The 24,559-nt window shown below is 40.5% G+C and overlaps 1 protein-coding gene across 7 annotated transcripts in view; it reads right to left on the reverse strand.

Annotated features, from left to right (window-relative positions):
* Window positions 1-10,013: 10,013 nt before the first annotated feature.
* Window positions 10,014-24,559, reverse strand: part of LOC134347157 (neurolysin, mitochondrial-like) — a 53,447-nt gene continuing 38,901 nt past the window's right edge. For 6 of the 7 annotated variants that reach the window (XM_063049375.1, XM_063049370.1, XM_063049371.1 and 3 more), the window contains 3 exons: window positions 14,521-14,649; window positions 12,074-12,210; window positions 10,014-10,339 (listed from right to left, as the gene is read on the reverse strand). In XM_063049375.1, coding sequence (XP_062905445.1) covers window positions 10,124-10,339; window positions 12,074-12,210; window positions 14,521-14,649 — 482 coding nt within the window. In that variant the 3' untranslated portion in view covers window positions 10,014-10,123. The remainder of the gene's footprint in view (window positions 10,340-12,073; window positions 12,211-14,520; window positions 14,650-24,559) is intronic. The other variant, XM_063049374.1, reaches the window with a different exon arrangement.

A 24,559-nucleotide genomic window follows, 5' to 3' on the forward strand; every position in this document is an offset into this window, starting at 1 on the left:
CTGATTGGTTGCATTAGAGCTTGGAATGGAAGCCTCCAATGCACTGGACTGTGGGAGGCCGCACAGCTCCATCCTGGGCACAACCCTGTCCCCCCATCACTGAGGCCATCGAGCAGTGGAGCTTCAGGAAGGCAGCACCCATCATTAAGGGCCCCCATCGCCAAGGACATACCCTTTTCTCATTACTACCATCAGGGAGGAGGTACAGTAGACTAGAGACCCACACTCCATGATACAAAAATGGCCTTTTCTCCTCTGCCACTATACTTCATTATTCATTTTTTACACTTTGATTACATTTGTAATTTATAGACTTTTATTTCTTTGCACTGTACCACTGCTCCAAAACAACAGAATTTCACATCTTATGTCAATAATAATAAATTTGATTTTGATGGCAAGCCACTCAGAACAACTGGTGGTTCCCATGAGAAATACAAACCTACCATTTGGTGTTTTATCTGCAGTGACTTACTGGTAAGCGACTTAAATGGTGAGAAGCTACCTGACTTTCCATAACACTATTTCCGACATTTCGAAACATACAGAAATATAGCAAATTTTAAATGAATAATTCAGAAACAAACAATTAAAATATTTTCTGGAATTTTATTAATTCAAAACCATGGAAATTGACCCAATATTACCTTAAATTCATTGAAGTAATTTAAATGAATACCTCCCTGTGTGTAGGTAGAGCGTAACTAGGGGGAAATGTCACAGGCCTGTTTTTGTATGTCAGTCTCCATCAAGAAATCAAAGTCAGAGTATAACTTCTTTTTAAATCAAACTAAACTTAGTCCATAAGACATAGGAGCAGAATTAAGCCACTCAGAGTATCGAGTCTGTTCTGCCATTCCATTATGGCTGATTTATTATCCCTCTCAACCCCATTATCCCTGACTTCTCCCCGTACCTTTGATGCCCTGATTAACAAAAAAACTATCAAACCCTGCTTTAAATATACTCCATGGCTTGGCCTGCACAGTCATCCATGGCAATTCTACAGATTCACTACCCCCAGGCTAATGAAACTCCTTTTCATCTCTGTTCTAAATGGATGTCTCTTTGGTCTGAGGCAGTGCCCCCTGGTCCTATGCTCCCCAACTATAGGAAACATCCTCTCCACCTCCACTCTGTCTCCGCCTTCCAATATATCAAAAGTTTCAATGAGATCCCCCCACCATTCTTCTAAACTCCAATGAGTACAGACCTAGAGACATCAATCACTTCTCATACATTAACCATTTCATTCCTGGAATCACTGCCTCCCAAGGGAGCCTTTAGAACGTTCACATTTCAAGGTAAGTTTATTTTCAAAGTACGTATATGAGGGGTGATTGATAAGTTCGGGGCCTAAGGTAGAAGGAGTCAATTTTAGAGAGCCTAGCACATTTATTTTTCAACATAGTCCCCTCCTACATTTACACACTTAGTCCAGCAGTCATGGAGCATACGGATCTTGGACCTTCAGAAAGTGTCCATAGCAGGGATGATTGATAAGATCATGGCCTAAGGTAGAAGGAGATGAGTTATACAGCTCTCGTTACATGCACATGAAGTTCAACTCTTTGGGTGATTATGCAGAAAGTTTGAAGTTAATAACTCATCTCCTTCTACCTTAGGCTGTGAACTTATCAATCACCCCCCCCACCCCCGATGAGTTATTATCCTCAAACTTTCTGGAGGTCCAAGATCCGTATGCTCCACGAGTGCTGGACTAAGTGTGTAAATGTAGGAGGGGACTATGTTGAAAAATAAATGTGCTAGGTTTTCTAAAATTGACCCCTTCTACCTTAGGCCACAAACTGATCAATCACCCCTCATATTTTACCATATACAACCCCGAGATTCATTTTCTCACAGACATACTCAATGAATCCATAATAGTATAATAACTGTAATAGAATCGATAAAAGGCCACGCCAACTGGGCATTCAACATGTGTGTGAAAGACAACAAACTGCAAACACAAAAAAGAAATAAGTAACAGTAATAAATAAACAATAAATATCGAGAACATGAGAAGAAGAGTGCTTGAAAGTGAGTCCATAGGTTGTGGGAACATTTCAATGATGGGGCAAGTGAAGTTGAGTGTAGTTATCCCTTTCATTGAAAAGTCTGATGGTTGCGGGGTAATAACTGCTCCTGAACTTGATAGTGTGAGTCCTAAGGCTCCTGTACCTTCCTCTTGATGGCAGAAGAGAGAAGAGAGCATGTCCTGGGTGGTGGACGCAGATTTCCTGCGACAACACTTCGTGGAGATGCTCTCAGTGGTGGGGAGGACTTTACCCTTTATGTAGGATTTTCCATTGAAGGGCATTGGTGTTTCCAAACCAGGCAGCCAGTCAATATATCCTCCACTACACATCTATAGAAGTTTGTTAAAGTTTTAGATGCCATGCCGAATCTTTGCAACTCCTAAGGAAGTAGAAGCGCTACTTTGCTTTCTTCATAATTACACTTACGTGCTGGGCCCAGGTCAGATCCTCCGAAATATTAACACCAAGGAATTTAAAATAGCCAGCCCTCTCCAACTCTGATCCTCCGATGAGGACTGGCTAATGGACCTTTGGTTTCCTCTTCCTAAAGTCAATAATCAGCTCTTTGGTTTTGCTGACATTGAATACGAAGTTGTCGTTATGGCATCACTCAGCCAGATTTTCAATCTCGCTCTTTCTTATGTGCTGATTTGTCACCAGCTTTGATGTGGCCTACGATAGTGGTGCTGTCAGCAAACTTGAATCTGGCATTGGAGCTGTGCTTAGCCACACAGTCTGAAGTGTAAAGTGAGTAGAACAGGAGATTAAGCACACAGCCTTGCGGTGCACCTGTGTTGATGGTGATTGTGGAGATGTTGTTGCCAATCCAAACTCACAGGTCTGCAAGTGGGGAAATTGGAGATCCAGTTGCACAAGGAAGTATTGGTATTGACGTCAAGGAATAGAAACTTACTGTTTAGCTTTGAGGAGGTTGTGGTATTGAATGTTGAGGTGTAGTGGATAAAGAGCATCTTGATATATGCATCTTTATGTCCAGATGATCCAGGGTTGAGCCAATGAGATGGAGCTGTTGCTCTGGTAGGTAAACTGGAGTGAATCAAAAGCTCTTCATCACCGTGGATGTGAGTGCTACTGGACAATAGCCACTGAGGCAGTTTACCACATTCTTCTTAGGCACCGGTATAAATAAAGCCCTCTTGAAGCATTCTGGGTACCTCAGACTACCAAAGTAAGAGGTTAACGATCTTAGTGAACACTCCAGCCAGGTGATTAGCATAGGTCTTTAGTACTTGGCCAAGTACTCTGTCTGGGCCGGATGTTTCTTGTGGGTTCACCCTTCTGAAGGCTGCTTGCATGTTGGCCTTAGAGACTGAAATCACAGGATTATCGGAGGCTGTGGGAGTTTGTGATGGTTCCTCAATGCTTTGACTGTCAGAGTGAGCACAGTCTTTGAGCTCATCTGGAAGTAAAGTCGTACCATCGCCTATGTTACTTTATTTAACCGTATAAAAGCTGATAGTATTCGAGCCCTGCCACAACTGGCGAGCGTCCTTCCTTGATTCAAGTTTAGTCTGGAATTGCCACTTTGCCCATGAGGTGGCTTTCCAGAGATTATACCTGGACCTCTTGTAACTTTTTTGGTCACCGGACTTAAATGCCTCTGATCTGGCCCTCATCAGATTGCAGATCTCATGGTTTAATCCAGGGCTTCTGGTTGGGGAACACTGTATGATTTTGCACAGACACACTCATCTACATCTGTTTCAATAAAGTCCATGACCATGGTGTATTCACTCAGATCCACAGAAGAGTCTGAGAACACAGCCCAATCCACCGATTTGCAGCAATCCCAGAGCCACTCCTCAGTCTCCCACAGCCACATCTTTGTTATTCTAATCTCAGAAATTTTGCTCTTTAGCCTCTGCCTGTATGCCTGTAGAAGGCCAGTGAAGGGATAAGATTTACCAAAATGCAGTCTGAGCATGGAATGGTAGGCATCCCTTATCTTAGTATAACAATGATCTAGTGTGTTGGGACCTCTGGTGCTACAGGTAATATGCTGATGGTATTGGGCAGGATTTTCTTCAAGCAAGCCTGGCTGATGACCTCAACTATGATTTGAAATGCATTGGGACAGACTGTTCTTGTTTGGAAATGGCACTATGCAGTTTCTCAAGCACTTGTTTATAGTCAGCTGCTGGCAGTATGTATGAATTACCCAGTTTGCCGGGGCTGAGGCTGTTTCCCTAGACGACAGCGAGCCGAGCGACCCTGAGGGTGGCCGGGGGGGGGGGGGGCGGGTGGGCTACAATAAGTAAATCAATTACAGTATACATATATTGAATAGATTAAAAATTGTGCAAAAAACCAGAAATAACATATATTAAAAAAGTGAGGTAGTGTTCAAGGGTTCAATGTCCACTTAGGAATTGGATGGCAGAGGGGAAGAAGCTGTTCCTGAATCGCTGAGTGTGTGCCTTCAGGCTTCTGTGCCTCCTACCCAATGGTAACACTGCAAAAAGAGCATCCCTGGGTGCATGACACATTTCACCTCATCCTACTGACTACAATTTTACCCTATCATCTGCCTGTGCTTCCTCAGCCAGTCTCACTACACATTGCATCGGCTTATACCAACTCCCTATCCTCAGCCCTATCACTCCAGTTCCCATTCCCCTGCCAACTTCATTCATATTAAAAAAAATTTACAAGAATAAATCGTGCTATGCCTTTTCATACTTTACAATGCTTTCCATCGCAATGCTTTCTATATTGTTCTATTACATTCCTGCACATCAATAGCACTACTACCCCGCCGGGCTGGTGTACTACAACAATAAATTGGAAATCACCAGATCACAGTCGTGAGCAAGTTCAGGGCTTGCATGTTTTTAAAGAACTGGCAATATTTCCCAGAAAACCATGACTAATAAATAGTGAACGTCAACTGTTTTTATTCTAAACTTAACAATGTCTGTAAAGACACTTTATAGCTCTAAACTGTATAGCTTCTTTTACAAGCAGCTCCCAGTTTATTTAAGAGGGCTATTCTTGAGAACTGTACATAAGCTGATTTCACCATGAGTCAGAAACATCCATTTTCCTTATCTACTGGACCTACAATGTTTTGCTTTACATACATGAAAATGATACCTTAAAATTCTTTCATGTTAGTGAATAATCATCTTAATGCTACTCACTTAGACGATTACAGGATTGAGTCATTCTTGAATGCGATGAAATACTTTCAAGTTATCTCACGTGTTCATGAATATTTTATTACTACTAGCTCAAGAAATGCTTCAAAAATGTACGGCAGAATTTGCATAAAGCTGTATTTTCAGAAATCAGGTCATTTGTAATCTAGAAAGCCCCTGTACTGTAAAGTAGAGCAAATAAGATGAATTTCCAATACAGCTCTTCTTTAATGGAATTCAATAAATCATTCACAATTCCCAACCAATTATTTCACATGACAATACCAATTAATTTAAATTATATAAATTACCTACGAGCACAAAACCGGTACAAGGACTCATGTTGCACAGATCAATATGAACAATGCTCGACATGAACCCAAAAATAACTGCAAAATAATATAGAAAAGTCCTTCTATGGCCATAGAAATATGGTCAAAGTGACAATAATTCTGGATTAAGGAAATAGAAAGCATGGCATTTTTGTTTTAAAAAAATGCTGTGTCTTGAAGGCAAGTTTCTCACTTTGCTACATGTGATGATTTGAAACAGTCAGTTCATAGTAGGAAACTTGCTTGCCAAATGATGTTACAATTAACACAGTCATACTTTGCAGATATTAAACGAAATGTAACATTCACAACTAAACATTGTATTTTACCAAAGTGCACTATTCTGAACCTTGAAGGATTTGTTTTTTTACCCTTCCTACTTGTAATCTAATATGTAAAATAAGGAGAAATATTTGCGCGAGATAGCTTTACTTCTCACTGCTGACGTGGATACCTTTGGGAAGTATTATCTGGGGAGGAATTGCAGCCCTTCCTGAAAAGCAACAGTGCCTTAGGGGCACCTACAGAAAGCGACCACTTCTTCCTGTGTAAAACTACCTGAGGAGTTTAACTAAACTTCCCTTTTGGGATCTGTGCAGCACTAGCCAGTGTTTATTGTCCAGCACTAAACGCCCTTGAGTAGGCAGGTGTTGAGATGTCTTTTTGAACCACTGGAGTCCTGGTGAAGGTGCTCCGAGTTGGGCAGGGAGTTCCAGAATTTGGACCCAGTGATGATGGAGGCCCGGTGTTGCACATCCAGGACGGGGCAATGTGCAGGTTGGTTAGAGAGTGGTAATGGGGTGGTGGGGGGTGGTCCCTGCAAATGGTAGTGCTGCCCTCGTGACTCAACCAAGATGGATATGTTTTAGGTGGGCAATTAAGTTCAGTGCATTTTGATAATGGTACACGTTGCAGCCAATGGTGTTGGTGGTGAAGGGAACGAATATTTAGAATAGTGGCTACATCGTTCTGGATGATACTGAGCATCCTACATGGTTGAAGCAGCACTGATCTATTATATCACAATCCTTTCTTTTGTGATTTATAATTGACAAAAAGGATGGGGAGATGAGGAGGTGAGTCACTTACAAGAGGATGCCGGGCTTCTGACCTACTTAGATATCTGGTTCAGTTTAATTTCTCGTCAATAGCAGCACCCAAGTTAGTAAATATCAGATGATACTACAACTGAATGAGAAGGCAGAAGGTTTGACTTTTTCTGTGTGGCGAATATGCCTGAATGTCGGCAGGTATAGGCTGCTCATTTGCCTATAAATAATGAATAGAAAACTTCAACAAGGAATTCTTGAATAACCTTTAAGAAAATCATTAGATATTTTGGATTATAATTACAGTACCTGTATTTTTATCTCAAAACAATCAAAGCATGCAAAAAGATGTCAGAAATTGATCATCCAGAAAATGACATTTCCAAGCAATTGGCATCACTGCCCTGGGTATCCCACATAACATATTTTCTTTCATGTGTCACATTTCATACACCTGCTGAGAAGATAGAGGATCAAAGCCCATCACTGCCTTGTCCAAGCAATTTGTAACTAATATTTATGAAAGGTTTTAAACCATAAACTTCCAGATAGAAGAGTATTTATCATACCTGTATTTCTGCTAATGATGTAAGAATATTTGTAAAGACAGCACTTTTTGAACTCTGTCTTTCTTAGTATCATTATCATAAAATAAAATATTTATTCATTGTGAATTTGTGAAATCCTTGTAGAATATATTAACCGGACTTGTAATCAATTATTAATTGCATAATAAATGTATATTCATAAGGCCACAGTTATGAATTTGTCTATGTGGAATTTGTCACGATAAGATTATTTACTACTCTTACATATGTAGCAGAGCTTAGGAGGAATGACAGCACCTAACAGCGACTCATTTGCTTGCATCTTTGGAAACAGCTCTATTTCCACCTTTAATATCTTTATTTTTCCCTTTCAGGGTTCTTTTGAAGACCCTGACCTGGAGTTACACGCAGGCTTCGGTTCTTTGCAGGAACGGGAACCATTCTCGGGGTTCCACGACTGGCCGGTATTCGACATGCCAAGAGTTTGGCCTGAGAGTCTCGATCGTATTTGGAAGCCTAAGATCTCAGAGCTCTGGAGATGGGTGGATCAAGGGTCGTTGTCACGGCAGGAGACTCATGTGTCATCAGGGAGGCCGGAAAATCTTTCGCTGTTGGGCCGAAGACCCGAGGTCTTTGCGATCTTCGGACAGAGCTCAAAAAAAGCGACGATACGGACTTTTAACATCGTAAACCAGCGGGTTGCTGTTATGTCTCCGGCTCGCTGTGAAAATGAGGGACACCTCCCTCTCCCTTGCCAGGGAGAGAGAGAGAGAACCTATGGGTTGTTGAATTTCGGATGAAATGCGAAGCCTTTGGGGTAACTTTGGTCTGTGTCTTTGCTAATGCTTAGCACACGCTTGGGCTCGGTGATGGGACTAATGCGCGTTTGTTTTTGCTGGTGGGGGGGAGCGAGGATTGTTGCTCGCCACTGGTTATATGCGGGGGGGAGCTGGGGGGGACTTTGAGGTTCTTACATTTAACTGTCGTTCATACTTTGGGGCACTTCTCTGTTTTCGTGGGTGTTTGTGAAGAAAAAGCATTTCAGGCTGTATATTGTATACATTTCTCTGACATTAAATTTGACCTTTGAACCTGTGAAACACACTGGTTTCTGGTCAAGGACAGAATCAAGCACTAACATCATTGATAAACAGGAGAAAATCTGCAGATACTGGAAATCCAAAGCAATACACACAAAATGCTGGAGGAACTCAGCAGGCCAGGCAGCATCTATGGAAAAGAGGTTGAAAAGGCTTGAAGTTTTGGGCCAAGACCCTTCATCAGAACTGGAAAGAAAAATGAGAGGTCCAAGTGAGAAGATGGGGGAAAGGGAGGAAGAAGTACAAGGTGGTAGGTGATATGTGAAACTGAGAGAGGGGGAGAGGGTGAAAAAGAGCTGGGAAGTTGATTGGTGAAAGAGATAAAAGGGCTGGAGAAGAGAGAGTCTGAAAGGAGAGATTAGAAGACCATGGAAGAAAGGGATGGAGAGGGAGGTGATGGGCAGGTAAGGAGATAAAATGAGAGAGGATACTGGGATTGGCAAATGGTGAAGAAGAGCAGGATGGGACAACTATCACAAGTTGGAGAAATCAATGTTCATGCCATCAGGTTGAAGGCAACCCTGACGGAATACAAGGTGTTGCTCCTGCAACCTGAGTGTGGCCTCAAGGCGGCCATAGACTGACATGTCAGAATGAAAATAGGACAAAAATTTGAAATGGGTGGCTACCGGGAGATTCTGGATGGAGTGTAGGTGCTCAGAGAAGTGGTCTCCCAATCTATATTGGGTCTCACCAAAATACAAGAGGTCACACATGGAGCACTGGATACAGTAGATGACTCCAACAGAGTCTTTTGTTATCTCTTAAAGGTTAGAGATGAGCTTTTTCTGTCGAGTGTACATTGAAACATCAAAACACAGAGTGAAATGCGTTGTTTGTGTTAACGTCCAACACAGCCTGTGATGTGCTGGGGGCACTCCACAAGTGCCACCATACTTCCGGCACCAGCATACCCACAATTTACTAACCCTAACGTGTTTGTCTTTGGAACATGGGAGGAAACCAGATCATCCGGAGGAAACCCACGAGTCATGAGGAGAATGTACAAACTCCTTACAGACAGTGAAGGGAACTGAATCCCAAGCTTACAGCTGGCACTGTAAAGCATTATGCTAATCATGACACTACCATGTTGCCCCATCTTTATCCGAAATCTAACAGTTACTTATTACTTTATTTTTTTCTTCCAGTGTGAACAGATATACTTAAAGTCTCACAACATGGGAACAGGTTCTTCATCCCAATGAGTTTATGCAACCATCAGCCACCCATTTACACTAATTCTACATTAATTTCATTTGTTTTATTCTCTCCACATTCTCAACAACTCCCAAATGACCTCATAACCTAGGAATCTGCACAACTGTGGGAGCTGGGAGAAAACTTGAGCACCCAGAATAAAACCATGCAGTTTCAAGGGGAGTCTCCAAAATTCAGAGAACAACATGCAAGGTCAGAACTGCACGTGACAAATCTGGTTAAAGATTTCTTCCCCCCACCCAGACAGATATCTGATCAACCATTCCAGTTAGACCACCCTGCTCCCATGCCCCCCATCAGTGAATGGTGTTCACATTCATGCTGGTATTTATGTATTCATGCACATTTTATTCCACATCTGCAACTTAACCTCTAACTTTATTTTTATATATCCATGATTCTTTATAGTTGTTCAACGTCGTTTTTTTTGTTGCATGTCACGTCAACACACCACCGCAATATACGTGAAGAAAGTTGGTCCTTGATTCCAGTGAAATCATTGTAAAGTGCATTTTTGGAAAAGAGTCAAGAACTCACAAGTTTAAACAAGGTGTAACAGTTTATTCCACACCTTCTTTCAACTGCAAACTGCAGCAGATGCAAGGTACCAGCAACACAATTACATACACTGCAGTGTACACACATTTAAAAGTCAATTCACAGATAAACATCATCAGTACATCGTGGCTCCACTGGTCTGTTTACCCCAATCCTGGTTCTGAAATTTAGGGTTTTCTGCAGGAAAGCCCTCTTCCTGCTCGACAACCAGTCCTTTGCTCAAAAGGAACGCATTTTGGTTGGGTTCACGTCCAAGCAAGTTTTTAAGCATGTCCATGCCATCTAGTGTTGCACCAGGTTTGAGAATACAGTTTCTATACTTTGTACCAACCTATTGAGGGGAAATGGAAAGCCTCATTAATCCTTTAGTGATCTTTTCAGAGTTATTTAATCTTGACAAGTACACCTTGGGCTACTCTCATTAACTCTTTTGACCAGAGGCAGATTTATGTGGGGAACATCTTTCAAAATAAATGCACCCAGGATTATATGATGTACGTTCGCATAATAGAAGAACAATCTGCTTATAACTTATACTGGCAAAAGAGTACCTGGTTTCAGCAAGCCACGATGTTGGCAAGGAAATGTATGCAGCTTTATTGTTGGTGAAAGAAAGAGCTCTCTTCCCATCCACTGGCAGTTATTAATAAAATCAAGATAGTAGGCTCATGCTTATGACCCCACTTGGAGTACTGCGCTCAGTTCTGGTCACCTCACTACAGGAAGGATGTGGAAGCCATAGAAAGGGTGCAGAGGAGATTTACAAGGATGTTGCCTGGATTGGGGAGCTTGCCTTATGAAAAGAGGTTGAGTGAACTTGGCCTTTTCTCCTTGGAACGACAGAGGATGAGGGGTGACCTGATAGAGGTGTATAAGATGATGAGAGGCATTGATCATGTGGATAGTTAGAGGCTTTTTCCCCAGGGCTGAAATGGCTGCCAAAAGAGGGCACAGTTTTAAGGTGCTGGGGAGTAGGTACAGAGGAGATGTCAGGGGTAAGTTTTTTTTTAAAATGCAGAGAGTGGTGAGTGCATGAAATGGGCTGCCAGCAACAGTGGTGGAGGTGGATACGATAGGGTCATTTAAGAGATTTTTGGATAGGTACATGGAGCTTAGAAAAATAGAGGGCAATGGGTAAGCCTAGTAATTTCTAAGGTAGGGACATGTTCAGCACAACTTTGTGGGCTGAAAGGCCTGTATTGTGCTACAGGTTTTCTATGTTTCTATGCTTATGAAGGGTAAATAATTAGCTGGATAATGTAAAATTTCTGGTGCAAACAGTGTGTCAGAGCCATAGTTCTTTTACATCCGTGGAGCTGAATTGTTATTTTTGAACCAAGCATTATGATGGTGGCCTGACAGAGATGATTGCAGAAGAACATCATTCATTATAGTGACAAACTAAAAATAGTTTCAAATGAAATGTAATTCATTAATTCTCCTTACAGACAGGGTTGAATTTCACCATCATTTTTCAAGAAGTAGATATGCCTTGGTGTAGCTGTGAACCAGAGTTGCTTTGGAAGAAGGGCTGGATGCTATGTAAAATGAAATTCTACAGCTTATGGTGAAATTATGTACAACGTAATTCTAGATCTGAACTATTTGTGTATGTATCTTTATGTTGATAAAAGGGTGATCTACAGTGTAACAATTGCTACCTTTCATTTCTCCTGTTTCTAGCTTTCCTTCTTTTTATACATACATATGGCTAATTTTATAAGACTTTGACCTGATCTGTTAGACATAAATAGATTGCAAGAACCTTCAGCTTTTATTCTGAGAATGATTAATTCCTAATTGCCTCAAGTCTAACCAATTTACATTGACTAATAAAAGTCTCCCAGGATATACAGCACAAAAATAAAAATGTTTAAATGTTTAAAATTTTTAAATATGTGATTCTTAAAACAATTGACAACTTGTGGTCAAAGTATTGTATTTGGAAAATCAGTCATGATAAATTGTTTCTAATTGACTTTTTTTTCGTACTTGTGACAATCAGAAGCAATAAAGTATTGGTTTCTGGAGAACAATCATGCAAAGAAACTTTGCACAAATTTACCTCAGGATCCATTAAATGATTATTTTTGAACAGACTGTGGAACATATCCTTGGAGAAAACTTCACTGTAAAGGTATCCATAGTATTGACCATCATAGACATCGACCAGATGCTCAAAAGTTGCAGGCATATTTGACCCTGGGGAAAAAAATTAAACAACTTTAGAAAACATCTTATCTTTGTCAGGTTTGTAAATGTGAATACTTGGGTTTGTCCACACATTTCTTTAACAAAACTAGCACTATGAATGAAGATATGTTGTGTAGGCTAATCAATATCTATTCTGGGTTAAAACATTAAGGTGAAAAATGAACGGTATTATATGGTGTATTGCAACATCATGATTAGATTTTATTAATGCAGATGCGGTCAGTTGAGACACTTTGCAGACTTTTTCTTGAAACCTAAACTCAGGAAGTCATTGCCAATTGTACTTGCTGGATGACTCACTGTGGAGGAATTCTGTCCTTAAAATGTATTATCATGAATCAACGGCTTAGCCATTCTGACTATTAGGAAAGTCACAGAGAGCTGACCTTAGACATTGTCACATTGAAATGGCAGATAAGCTGAATGAGCTCAGTTGCAACTGAAATGCAAAATTACAATGGAGGATGAAAATGTGAAATATGCTGGATAAGAATATCAGTGGCCACTTTATTAGGTACACCTTGGAACTCGGTGTGATCTTCTGTTACTACTTCAAGGTTCGACGTGAAGATGCTCTTCCGCACACCACTGTTGTAATGTGCTGTTATCTTAGTTACTGTCACCACTGTTTCCTCTAAGCTGTGTGGGCACATGGCCGTGCAGTAACTGAAATATTCCTACCCACATAGCCTTTATTGCCACGCAGCTGGAGTTTTCTTTTATATGATGTTTTATTATAGTGCTGCGCTGTTTTCAGGTCGTGTATAAAATTCCTGTTCAGAGCAATGGTCGCTCCGTGAAGCTGTAAAAAAAAAATTGGAGGGAATTTTGACTGTTGTCTTCCAGTTTGTCTATTCTCCGACCTCTCTCTCTAACAAGCCGTTTTTGTCCGCAGCACTGCCACTCACTGGAGGACTTTTATTTTTTGCACCATTCTCTGTAAATTCTAGAGACCGTTGTGTGTGAAAATCCCAGGAGATCAGCAGTTTCCAAGATACTCAAACCATCCCGTCTGGCACCAACAATCATTCCACAGCCAAAGTCACCTAGATCACATTTCATCCCTATTCTGATGTTTGGTCCGAACAACAACTGAACCTCATGACCATGTCTGCATGCTTCTATGCATTGAGTTGCTGTCACATGATTGGCTGATTAGATATTTACATTAATGAGCAGGTGTATCTAATAAAGTGGCCACTGAGTGTATACTACCTTAAGATTAATTTTCTTGAAAGCATCTATAGGAAAATAAAGAAATACAATAGAATTTATGAAAAGCTATACATAAACAAAGTGAGAAATAACCAACATGAACAAAGACAAATGGTGCAAATATTAAATCAATAATTATATAACACTGACAGCGTGAGTGAGTCTTTGTGAAGTCACCTTGGCATTGAAGTGACTGAAGTTATCCATGCTGGTTTGGGAACCTGATAGTTGTAAGCTATGGTTAAGCTTTCAGTATTGTGGAGTGCTCATCACAACTGGGAAAGTTAAAATCTAAACAAGAGAAGGGAGGGGTTAGGGAAAACAAAGAAATGTCTGTTGTAGGGAGACCAAGAAAGACTGAATCACACAAGTGGTGCTGTTGTTGACTCAGAGAGGATATCAAAGGCCTGACAATTGCAATCGATCTATCTCGTGAAAATGCAGATGCAAGACAATGAGCGAGAACATTGAGAAGAGCAAAAACCCACTGGAACAAGAATAGAACAAACGCTTGAGATCCGAAATAAAATGGAAGATGATGGAAATGTGTACTTAGATCAGGCAGTATCTGTGGTGAGTTTAAAACTGTTAACAAAGAAGGTTGATAACATTGCATCAAAATTGAATTCTGATAGAAACAATGAAGTCTGTTTTTCTGACATTTTCCCTCCAGAATTGGATGTCGCTGGCAAGACCACCTTTCCCCTTCAATAATGGACATTGAGCAGGTGCTAGCGAGCAACATTCTTGAACTGTCATTGAAGATACTGCCATTGTGCAGTTGGGTAAGGAGCTGTAGAATTTAGACCAGTCACTCTGAAAGAAACGCAATACATTTCCAGGTTAGGATAGTGGAGATGAACATAGTGTGGTAGTGCTCATATGTATCTACTGCTTTTGTCTTTCATCATGGTGGCGATAATGTGATGAAAGATACAGGAGAGGATTATTTGACTTCTTTCATGTTGGCAAAAAAAGGATTTATACATGGAATGGCCTTGTATGGACCTGATTTTATTCTTAATCCAGGATAACATAAACAGTAGAAAACATTTGAATTTTCCGTCTGTATGCATCTTGTACCTGGTGATGCAGGTATTCCGAGAATATCTTCACACAGTTGGGCATACTCTTCAGCTGTGTTAGCAAATGACTTCGTATGAAATGACTGGTCAAGCTTACTAAAAACAATCCGACGCAAGTTTATAAGACCTGTTTGGGGATAAAAATAAGTTTTTTTAAAACTTAGATGAAAAGGCAATTGGGGAGAGAATGGTACAAATGACATGCTTTATTCATTAATTGTCAGTATGGCATTTCAATGAATATTCATTGTAAATATTTAACTTGTACACAAGAAAATACAGCGAGAGCAGGCTATCAGACTCTTCAAGCTTGCCCAGCATTCAATCTGATCGTGGCTGATCTATGCTGCCCTCAACAGCGAGCAACCCCCTCTCACCCCCTCTCCCACTTCTGCATACTCTAATAATCCACATACCACCACCCACCAGATCAGAGAATTCCAGAGATTTTCCAAGCTCTGAGAGAAGAAACTTTACTGACCTTTGTTATAAATGAATAACCTGTAATCCTGCAGCTATATCCTCTTGTTCAAGACTCTCCCACTAGTGAAAATATCCTAATGTCTACAATGTCAATCCCTTTAGCATCTTATATCTTTCACTAAGGTTATCACTCATTCTTTTAAACTTCAAGAGATACATGCCTAAATTGACTAGCTTCTCTTGATAGGACAACACTCTCATTCCAAGGATTAGCCTGGTGAATCTAATTTGCTGTACCTCTTTTAGTCAATGGGGCCAAAACTGTTTGTGATATTTCATGTGAGACCCGCCAATCCCTTTACAATCAAGGCCTAAATGACATTTCTTTCTTAAAATACTTGATGGGCCTGCCTGTTAGCAGTAAAACACCTGGATCCCATTGTGTTTCACTCACCTTTAGTCTTTCCCCACTTAGATATTATTTTGCCTGTTCAGTTCTCTTACTGAAGTACATGACCTCACATATCCTCACACTTGCTGTTCTCTCTGCTCACTCAATCAGTCACTATTTCTTAGTGTGGGATCACTGTATCCTCATCACAGTGTGCCCTTCTACCTACTTTAATATCATCAGGACATTTGGAAACCTTGTATACTTTTTAAAAAAAAAATCTGTGTCATTTATAATGAACACTGAGGGCCATGAACTGTGGAACACCAACCAATTACCTCCTTCATTACCTCTGCATTAGACACCAGCTGTTTTAATGTCTGCCAAATGTTCTTCTACTGACCGATCTCTTACTTGTTTTACCCAGACTACCTTAGACAGTTCTACTCTCATATCATTATAATTATCATATTTAAAGTGCAGATACTAGCTATGGTGCTTATCCCCAAACTGCACATGGAATTTATCATATTGTGGTCACTTCCCTCAAGGGATCTTTAACCAAAAGATTACTTTTTAGCCCTTCCTCATTGAATAAGACCAAATTTAATATAGCCCAATCCCAGTAAATCCCACAATGTACTGATCTGAAAAGCAAATCCTAACATGCAGAACAAATTCTTCATTTACCATACCCTATCCAGTTTGGTTCATCCTATCACTATGCAGGTTAACATCTCCCATGATAGTTGCAGTTCCCTTCAAGCATGCCCTAGGTAATTCCCCATTTATGCTCTGACTTATTGAGAAGTCACATTTTGGGGGCCAAAAGACTGCTCCCACCCATATCCTCCTTTCCCTGTTGTTTATGATTTCAACCCAAATCAATTCCACGTCACTATCAACTGCCTTTATACTCTGAGTTAGCATGCTCCTGGTATCTTCCTAGATAATGATATCCAGCAATAACCTATGGTGATAAAGTCCTATTTCTCGGGTAGCTGAGGCACCAATCCAGCCGAAACGTTACCAGGCTTTTACCTCGGAGGCACTTGCAATGCAAGTTGTAAAGCCAGTAGATAGATGTTGGATGTAAATTGGGACAGTGCACTAAATGCAGGAAAGGAAAAAGAGAGGTAAAGGGGGAAAGATGAAACAAGGAGCTATGAAACCAAAATGGTAGTTTTGGTATACCTCACTTTTCAGAACTGTAAGGCGTTGAAAAGAAAAACAAAGATTTTGGGCATAACCATAGCATGAAAATGTGATGAGGATGAATCAAGAATGATTGTGCAAACTTTATCAATGATAAAAATTAGCCTGAGGAATATTTTAGCAAGGCAAGTGCTGTCAGTTAACATATAGACAAATGAAAAACTCCAAGAATAATTATCCTTGCTGTGATCAATGGATTTTACTTCGCTCCAGTTCTGAAATTATAGGAGGAGAAATGCAATTAAAGCGCAGAATCACCCAGACGGACTGCAGAATCTGCACTGCAACAATCCTGGAGGATTCCGCTGCCCTACTTTCCTCCCCCTAACACCGTATCTCGCTGTTTTCCTTTTATTTTAAATCTATTTATGCTTTCCTTACAGGATTATCTCTGCCTCAGCTTGTTGCAATGATAATATTCCATGCTGCAACATCTCATTGCAGAAACACATTGCATCTGTGCTCTTCTCATCATTGGACTCAAAGTTACAACCTCTCAACGCTCTTCAGCCCAAGCAAATCTACTTTTCCCTTTCATCCTTCATAACTTTAAGCCCTCTGCTGAATCACATGTAATGTTTATCCAGTTATGCACTTATGCTACTTACTGTTGCTGAGATTAAAACAAGGCAAACCTCATGGAATCGCATCCCTTATTTCAGCCTTTCCACAACTGCTAACCGCACAGATCAATTCTTTCTTTTCAAATCCCTTTATTATTATTATCCAAAATTAACAAGAGTACATCGAAGTACGCAACACTTATAATGTCTCAAGAAAAAATATTGTTTTAAAGATTGAAAAAAATTTTGGTGACACAAAAAAAGAAAAAAAACTCTACTAAGCAAGAAAAAGTGAGGAAAAAAAAAACCCTATTAGGTGTACAACCCCGGAGCTATGCGACATACAAAAAGCTTCTAAAAATAAACATCAAACCGCCAGCAAGAAAAAAAAACACACCAAAAATTTACAATTAGATCGTGGAGGAAATCTATCAATTAACTCAAATGATAACAACGAGCAAATGAACCCCATCTTTTCTCAAAATCAAACATAGGTTCAAAAGTTCAACTTCTAATTTTCTCCAAACTAAGACATAGCATCACTTGAGAGAACCATTGTGACAAAGTGGGAGCCGATGTATCCTTCCACTTCAACAAATTGGCCCTCCTAGCTATCAATGTAACAAATGAAATAACGTGTTGGTCAGACAAAGAGATACCGCGGTATTTTAAGCAATTATTCCAAAAAGCACAGTTAATTTGCACAGATCAATTTATTAGTGTTGATCTTTGAGATTCTTCATCACGGCTATCATGAAGTTTCCAATAAGCAATGCCTTAACAATTTATATTTATAGGAACCAAAACTAAGATCACTGTATCCTCTTTAGTCATGGCTGAGAGCTGAGACTGAAAATAGCCAGTGTTGTTTTGTTTAAGGGCAACATGGACAAACCAGATAAGACCCATGAGCCTTACAACAGTGGTAGGAAAATTACTGAAGAGGATTTTTAGGGACAGGATTTACTCCCATTTGTAAAATCATGGACATACTTGGGAAAGTTAGCATGGCTTTGTGTGAAGGAGGTCCCGCCTCACAAAATTCATGGAGTTTTTTTTGAGAAAATGACAAAAATGAACGATGGGGTAGGGCAGGGAATGTTGTCTACATGGACTTTAGTAAATTATTTGACAAGGTAGGCTGGTCCTGAAGTTTAGTCACATGGGATTCACAGTGAATTGATAAACTGGATGCAAATTTGGTTTGGTCATTGCCGACAGAGGGCAGTGCTGAAGGGATGTTTCTCTGATGGGAGGCCTACGGCTATTGGGCCTCTGCATGTTTTAGTACTGCAACCTCGGTTGCCTCGCATGGATGAAAATGTAGGTGATCTGATTATTAAGTTTCCAGACAACAAAAATCGGTGGAGTTGTGGATTGTAATGAAGTCCGTCTCAGGTTACAGCAGGATAGAAATCAGTTGCAAATCTGGTCAGAGGCTGAGGGGGTAGCCTGATAGAAGTATATATAATCATGAGAAGGTAGAGAGTCATTTTCCCAGGGCACAGATTTATGGTATTAGGGGGAAAGTTTAAAGGAGATTTGTGAGGCAGGTTTTTGACACAGTAGGTGCCTTTAACACTCTCCTGGGAGAAGTAATAGAAGTAGAAACAACAAAAATGTTTAAGGGGCAATTTGACAGACACATGAACAGGTGGGGAATAGAGGGATACACACTATGTACAGGCCGATAGGTTCAATTAGACTGGCATCATAGTTTCTATTTTCTAAAGAAGCTGCCCATTTAGTCCTTCAATTCAGTGTTACTTCTACATAGCTCAAAACTATTACTCATCTTGTACTCTTAGAGCATAGAATGGTACAGCACAGCAACAGGTCCTTTGGCCCACAATGTTGTGCTGAACTAATTAAAAGCCTAATTAAACTAATCCCTTTTGCTTGTACAATGTCCGTATCCCTCCATTCTCTGCACATTCATGTGTCTTCATCTACAACCACTCCTACAGCACATTCCAGGTATCCGCCACTTACTGTGTAAAATATCTAGCTTTGCACACTCCTCTCTCCCCAACTTAAATGCACACCAATTATGCACAAAATATTAGTTATTTTGACCCTGTGAAGAGGATACTGGCTGTCTACCCTACCTATACCTTTCATTCTTAAAAGCTTTCATCAGGTCTCCCCTCAGCCTCTGCTGCACCAGAGAAACCAACCCAGGTTTGTCCGACCTCTCCCTCAGCACATACCCTTTAATCCAGGCAGCATCCTGCTAAGCCTCTTCTGTACCCTTTCCAAAGCCTCCACATCCTTCCTACAAATGAGGTGACCAGAAATGAAAGCAATACTTAGACAACATCTCAACAAATGTTTTAGAAACATTTTATCACCATCTTCTTCAAGTTGTTGTTCCTCTGCGCCTTGTCAGGTGGGACCCTTGCCATTTTGTTCTCATTTGTCTGTTTTTTTTTTAAAAATGAGGCCAGATTGTTAGCTCAACGCCCAATCCAGTACGGATGGAAAGCGTGCACGGAGCTGGCCAGATTCAAACCAGGTTCCACTTGCCTTGAGGTCCACTGCAGATGCCCCTGCACCACCAGCTGGCTAGTCTTCAAGTATCAAATTCAAATTCTGCCATGGTAGGAATAGGTCTAATATTTTATAATGCAAACTTCATTTTATTTTAACTGCTCCTTTGTCAAAAATATTCTTGGAATTGGTAAAAACAGGACAACAGTCCTCTTTAATGAAGCCCTTTTTTTTGACTGGGTGATTCATTTATTCATTTTTGTTCTAAACTACAACCAAAGTCTTTATACTTTAAGAATTATATTTTGCATGTTAAAACCTAACAGCCTGAATAGAATTTGTAATAAATGAATAACCAATGCAACCACTCATACAAAACTGTTGTTTAATGAGTTCATTATTCAACTGTAATAATACATACTGGAAATATCAAAGGCACCCTGATCTATACCTGCATGGAAATTAAAACACGCGACATTCAGTTCAACCAGACAATCAATATGGAAAGATGCAGTCAGCAGTGCAAGTAATTTGAATACCACTATTTCAAAGAGTCATTAATTCTAAAGCAATTTTGCTGGGATATCTGAATTAACTCTGAGAAACAGAACACCAGGATTTAAATGTTTGTCAATGAAAAGATTCAGGGCAGAAAAAGGTGCAACTTGAAAAATATCATTATTGACTGATTATATCTTATGTTTAGATTTGTCCAGCTATCTCCAGTGATCCTTCCTTTCTCCTGGAATAGCAGAATTTTCTGCTCATCCTCCTCGACACTGCTCAATAGAGTATATCCTTTGAATCCAATCCACCATTCAAGAGTATCATTCCTGACCTGAGACCCGAGACCTACCACCATAGACTCACCTATTCCCCATTTCCCTTAACACCTTATGTCAACAAAATTCTCAAGTTTAACGTTAACCACTGAAGTAGAGAGCAGAGCAAAACAGAATTCAACCTTCCTGCAGCACAAAATGTAGTTATTAACAATCACCCTTTTCACAGCACAATCTGAAGAAACTGAAACCATTACAAGAGCAGAGCTTGTAGTTTGCAATGGTGGTAGAATACGGCCAGATTTCTGTGAGATGTAATGAATTAAATTTACGATAATCATAAAAATAAATGAAACAGAAAATTAGAATAATAATTGTTAAAAGGATTAAAATAATTGTCACAGTGCCGTTGAAGCAGATGGTTAATCGATAATGAATAACATTGAAGAACGATGACAGGTTAAGATGGAACCACATGAGACTTAGAACACAGAACACTACAGCACAGTACAGGGCCTTTGGCCCATGATGTTTTGCCAGCCTTATAACCTACTTTAAGATCAATCTAACCCTTCCCTCCTACATAGCCCTCCATTCTTCTGTCATCCACATGTCAAGAACTTTCGTGAATGTCTCTAATGTATCTGAACGACTTGGAACATTCACTGATTCTGTTCTATGTGATCCAACAGGAAGAGCAAAAGGAGCAGAGGTGGCCCAAGTTGCTTTAACTCAAGTTAACTATTAAACACCCTTTTCCATAGCAGTAAATAAACAGCAAACTGTTTGAGTTAATTAAGATTCCTCTCCAAGCAAGCAAAAACATGGCAAAACAATGTCTACTTTCAGATAGGTGAAAGGAGACCGTCAGGACATAATCTCAAAATAACACTGGTAAGGAGGTCTTTTAAAACTACAGCATACAATGTAGCACTAATTTATAGCTTGCCATGTAAAATTATTAATATGATTTTTTAAAAAATGTAATACCATGAATGCATTACGCATTTATTTCAATAAATCAATATGATAAACATTTATAAACAAGAGAAAATCTGCAAATGCTGGAAATCCAAGCAACACACACAAAGTACTAGAGGAACTCAGCTGGCCAGGCAACACCTATGGAAAAGAGTAAACAGTCGACATTTTGGGCCGAGACCTTCAGCAGGACTGGAGAAAAAAAATGAGGGATAGAGTTAAAAGGTGGGGGGGGGGAGAAACATAAGGCAATAGGTGAAATTGGGAGAGGGAGGAATGAAGTCAAGAGCTGGGGAGTTGATAGGTGAAAGAGATACAGGGCTGGAGAAGGGGGAATCTGATAGGAGAGGACAGAAGGCCATGGAAGAAAGAAAAGGGGGCAAGAGCACCAAAGGGAGGCAATGGGCAGGCAAAAAGATAAGGTGAGAGAGGGAAAAGGGGATGGGGAATGGTGAAGGTGGTGGGGGGGGGGCTTTACCAAATGTTCGAGAAATAGGAGACTCATGGGTGAAGGGTTGCGTCACCTGGAAGGACTGTTTAGGGCCGTGAGTGGTAGTGAGTCTGGAAGTGTAGGGGCAGTTCCGCTTGCAAGGGTAAGTGCCAGGAGGGAGATCAGTGGGGAGGGACGAATGTTCAAGGGAGTTGTAGAAATCAGAAAGTGGGTGGGGGAGGGAGGAAAAGATGTGCTTGGTGGTGGGATCCCATTGGAGATGGTGGACATTGCGGAGAATTATGTGCTGGACATAGAGGTAGGTGAGGACAAGAGGAACCCAATCCCTGGTAGGCTGGCAGGAGGATGGGGTGGGAGTAGACATGTGGTTGAGGTCCTCCAATCAGAAGGCATGAACAGCGATTTCTCGTAAGTCTTATACAACTTCAGCATAACATCCCAAATCCTGTACTCAGTACTTGGATTTGGGAAGGCCAACGTGCCAAAAGTTCTTTACTTGTGATGCCACTTTCAAGGAATTATGAATCTATTTTCCCAGATCCCTCTATTCTACTGCATTCCTCAGTGCCCTACCCTCACCAAGCAAATCTTACACTTTAGTCCTCCCAAAGTGCAGCATTTCAAACTTGTCTGCACTAAGTTCTATCTGTCATTTTTCAGCCCATTTTTTCAGCTGGTCGAGATCTCTCTGTATGCTTTGATAGCCTTCCTCATTGTCTACTACACTTTCTAATGCATCCAGATCATTGATATAGATGGCAAACAACAACAAACCCAGTACCGATCCCTGCAGCACACCACTAGTCACAGGCCTCCAGGCAGAGAGGCAACCATCTATTCATACTCGCTGGCTTCTCCAGAAAGCCAGTGTCTAATCAAATTTACTCCCTCATCCTGAGGGTCAAGTGACTGAACCTTCTTGACCAACCTCTCATATGTGACCTTGTCACAAGCCTTGCTAAAGTCTATGTAGACAACATCCATTGCCTTGCCTTCATCAACTTTCCTTGAAAAACTTGATGATTGATTACCATGCAGGAAGCCATATTGAATGTCCCTAATCAGTCCCGATCTATCCAAATACTTCTATATCCTGTCCCTCAAAATACCTTCCAATAACTCACCAACTACTGTTGTCAGGCTCACTGACCTACAATTTTCCGGCTTAATTACAGAGCCTTTCTTAAACAGTAGAACAACATTCGCTATCTTTCAATCAACTGGCACCTCACCCAATGCTAAAGATGTTTAACATACACTAACCACATTATCCACTACATAATGTACTGGTTGGGCACAGGAGTACATTCAGCCAGAGACTCATTCCATCGAGATGCAACACTGAGCATCATGGGAAGTCATTCCTGCCTGTGGCCATCAAACTTTGCAGCTCCTCCCCTGGAGGGTCAGACACCCTGAGCCAATAGGCTGGTCCTGGACTTATTTCCATCTGGCATAATTTACATATTATTATTTAATTATTTATGGTTTTATCTTGCTATATTTATACTCTATTCTTGGTTGGTGCAACTGTAACGAAACCCAATTTGCCTCAGGATCAATAAAGTATGACTATGACTATGACCTCCTACATGGTCTGACCTGGATATCTATACACCCTAAATCTCCTCAAGTCAGCAAACACCCCCTTCTGGTGAAGTGAAGTGAAGTCATTTGCTTAAATTTAATATTTAATAGATACTGCCTGTGTTTTTACTTGAAAAAGCAGGGAATATCTGGTACAAAAAAACTTCACTTCCAACAACAGTCAAAAATTGATTATGCATTCACTGAATAATTACTCGCGGGCTTTGTTGGTGCAAATTAGCTGATACATTTGCAATTTTATTGTCCTTGCTGTTTATAAACCACGCACAAACTAATTTGTCACTCTGTCAATAAAATACATTACAACATAATGAACTTCCAAATTAATTGCTGAACAAAACACTTGCTATCCAGAAGTCTGAATGCAAGAGCCATTTCTCACCTGTTTTTTTCTTGCCCATTATTTTTCCTACCACCCTTTCCTGACTGGAGCGACGCCTCAGTGCAGACATTCATCACTTCCTCCCCTACCCAACTACCTACCCAGGTTTTCATAATTCAGTTGTGATCTTGCCCTGAAACTAACTGGTCGGCATTTCCCAGAAGTGAACATCCAGTGGCAAACAACTTGGCAGGAATTATAACTTGAGGAACTGACCAGTGGCAAATTCACAAACATGAAACACAAGAGATTCTGCAGATGCTGGAAAGAAAATGAAAATGCTGGAGGATTCATGTTAAATTCATTTGTTATGTCATTGTTGCTGCATTCTATGCACAGCTGATTCAACACCATTCTAAATCAAATCCTAGATTTTCCTTATTTGTAGCACTCAGTAAATAACCTCAGGGCCCATCAGGATCCCTTAGCAATTTGACAATAGATCACAGAAAACAGAACACTATAGCACAGGAAAAGCCCCTTCAGCCCAAAATGTCGGTATTGACCATGACCCCGATGTAAGCTGAACACCTGCCTATATCCCCAGTTCCCTGGCTGTACACGTGCCTATCTAAAGGCCTTTCAGATATTGCTGTTGGTACTGCTACCCATGGCAGCACTTTCCAAGTACTTACCACTCTCTATACAAAACAAAAAATTGCCATGAAAACTTCCTTTAAACTTTCCCCCTCTCCCCTTAAAGCTATTCTCTCTATTATTTGATGTTTCCATTCTGGGAGAAAAATTCTGA

Source organism: Mobula hypostoma, chromosome 5 (assembly GCF_963921235.1).
Source record: "Mobula hypostoma chromosome 5, sMobHyp1.1, whole genome shotgun sequence".
Taxonomy (NCBI): domain Eukaryota; kingdom Metazoa; phylum Chordata; class Chondrichthyes; order Myliobatiformes; family Myliobatidae; genus Mobula; species Mobula hypostoma.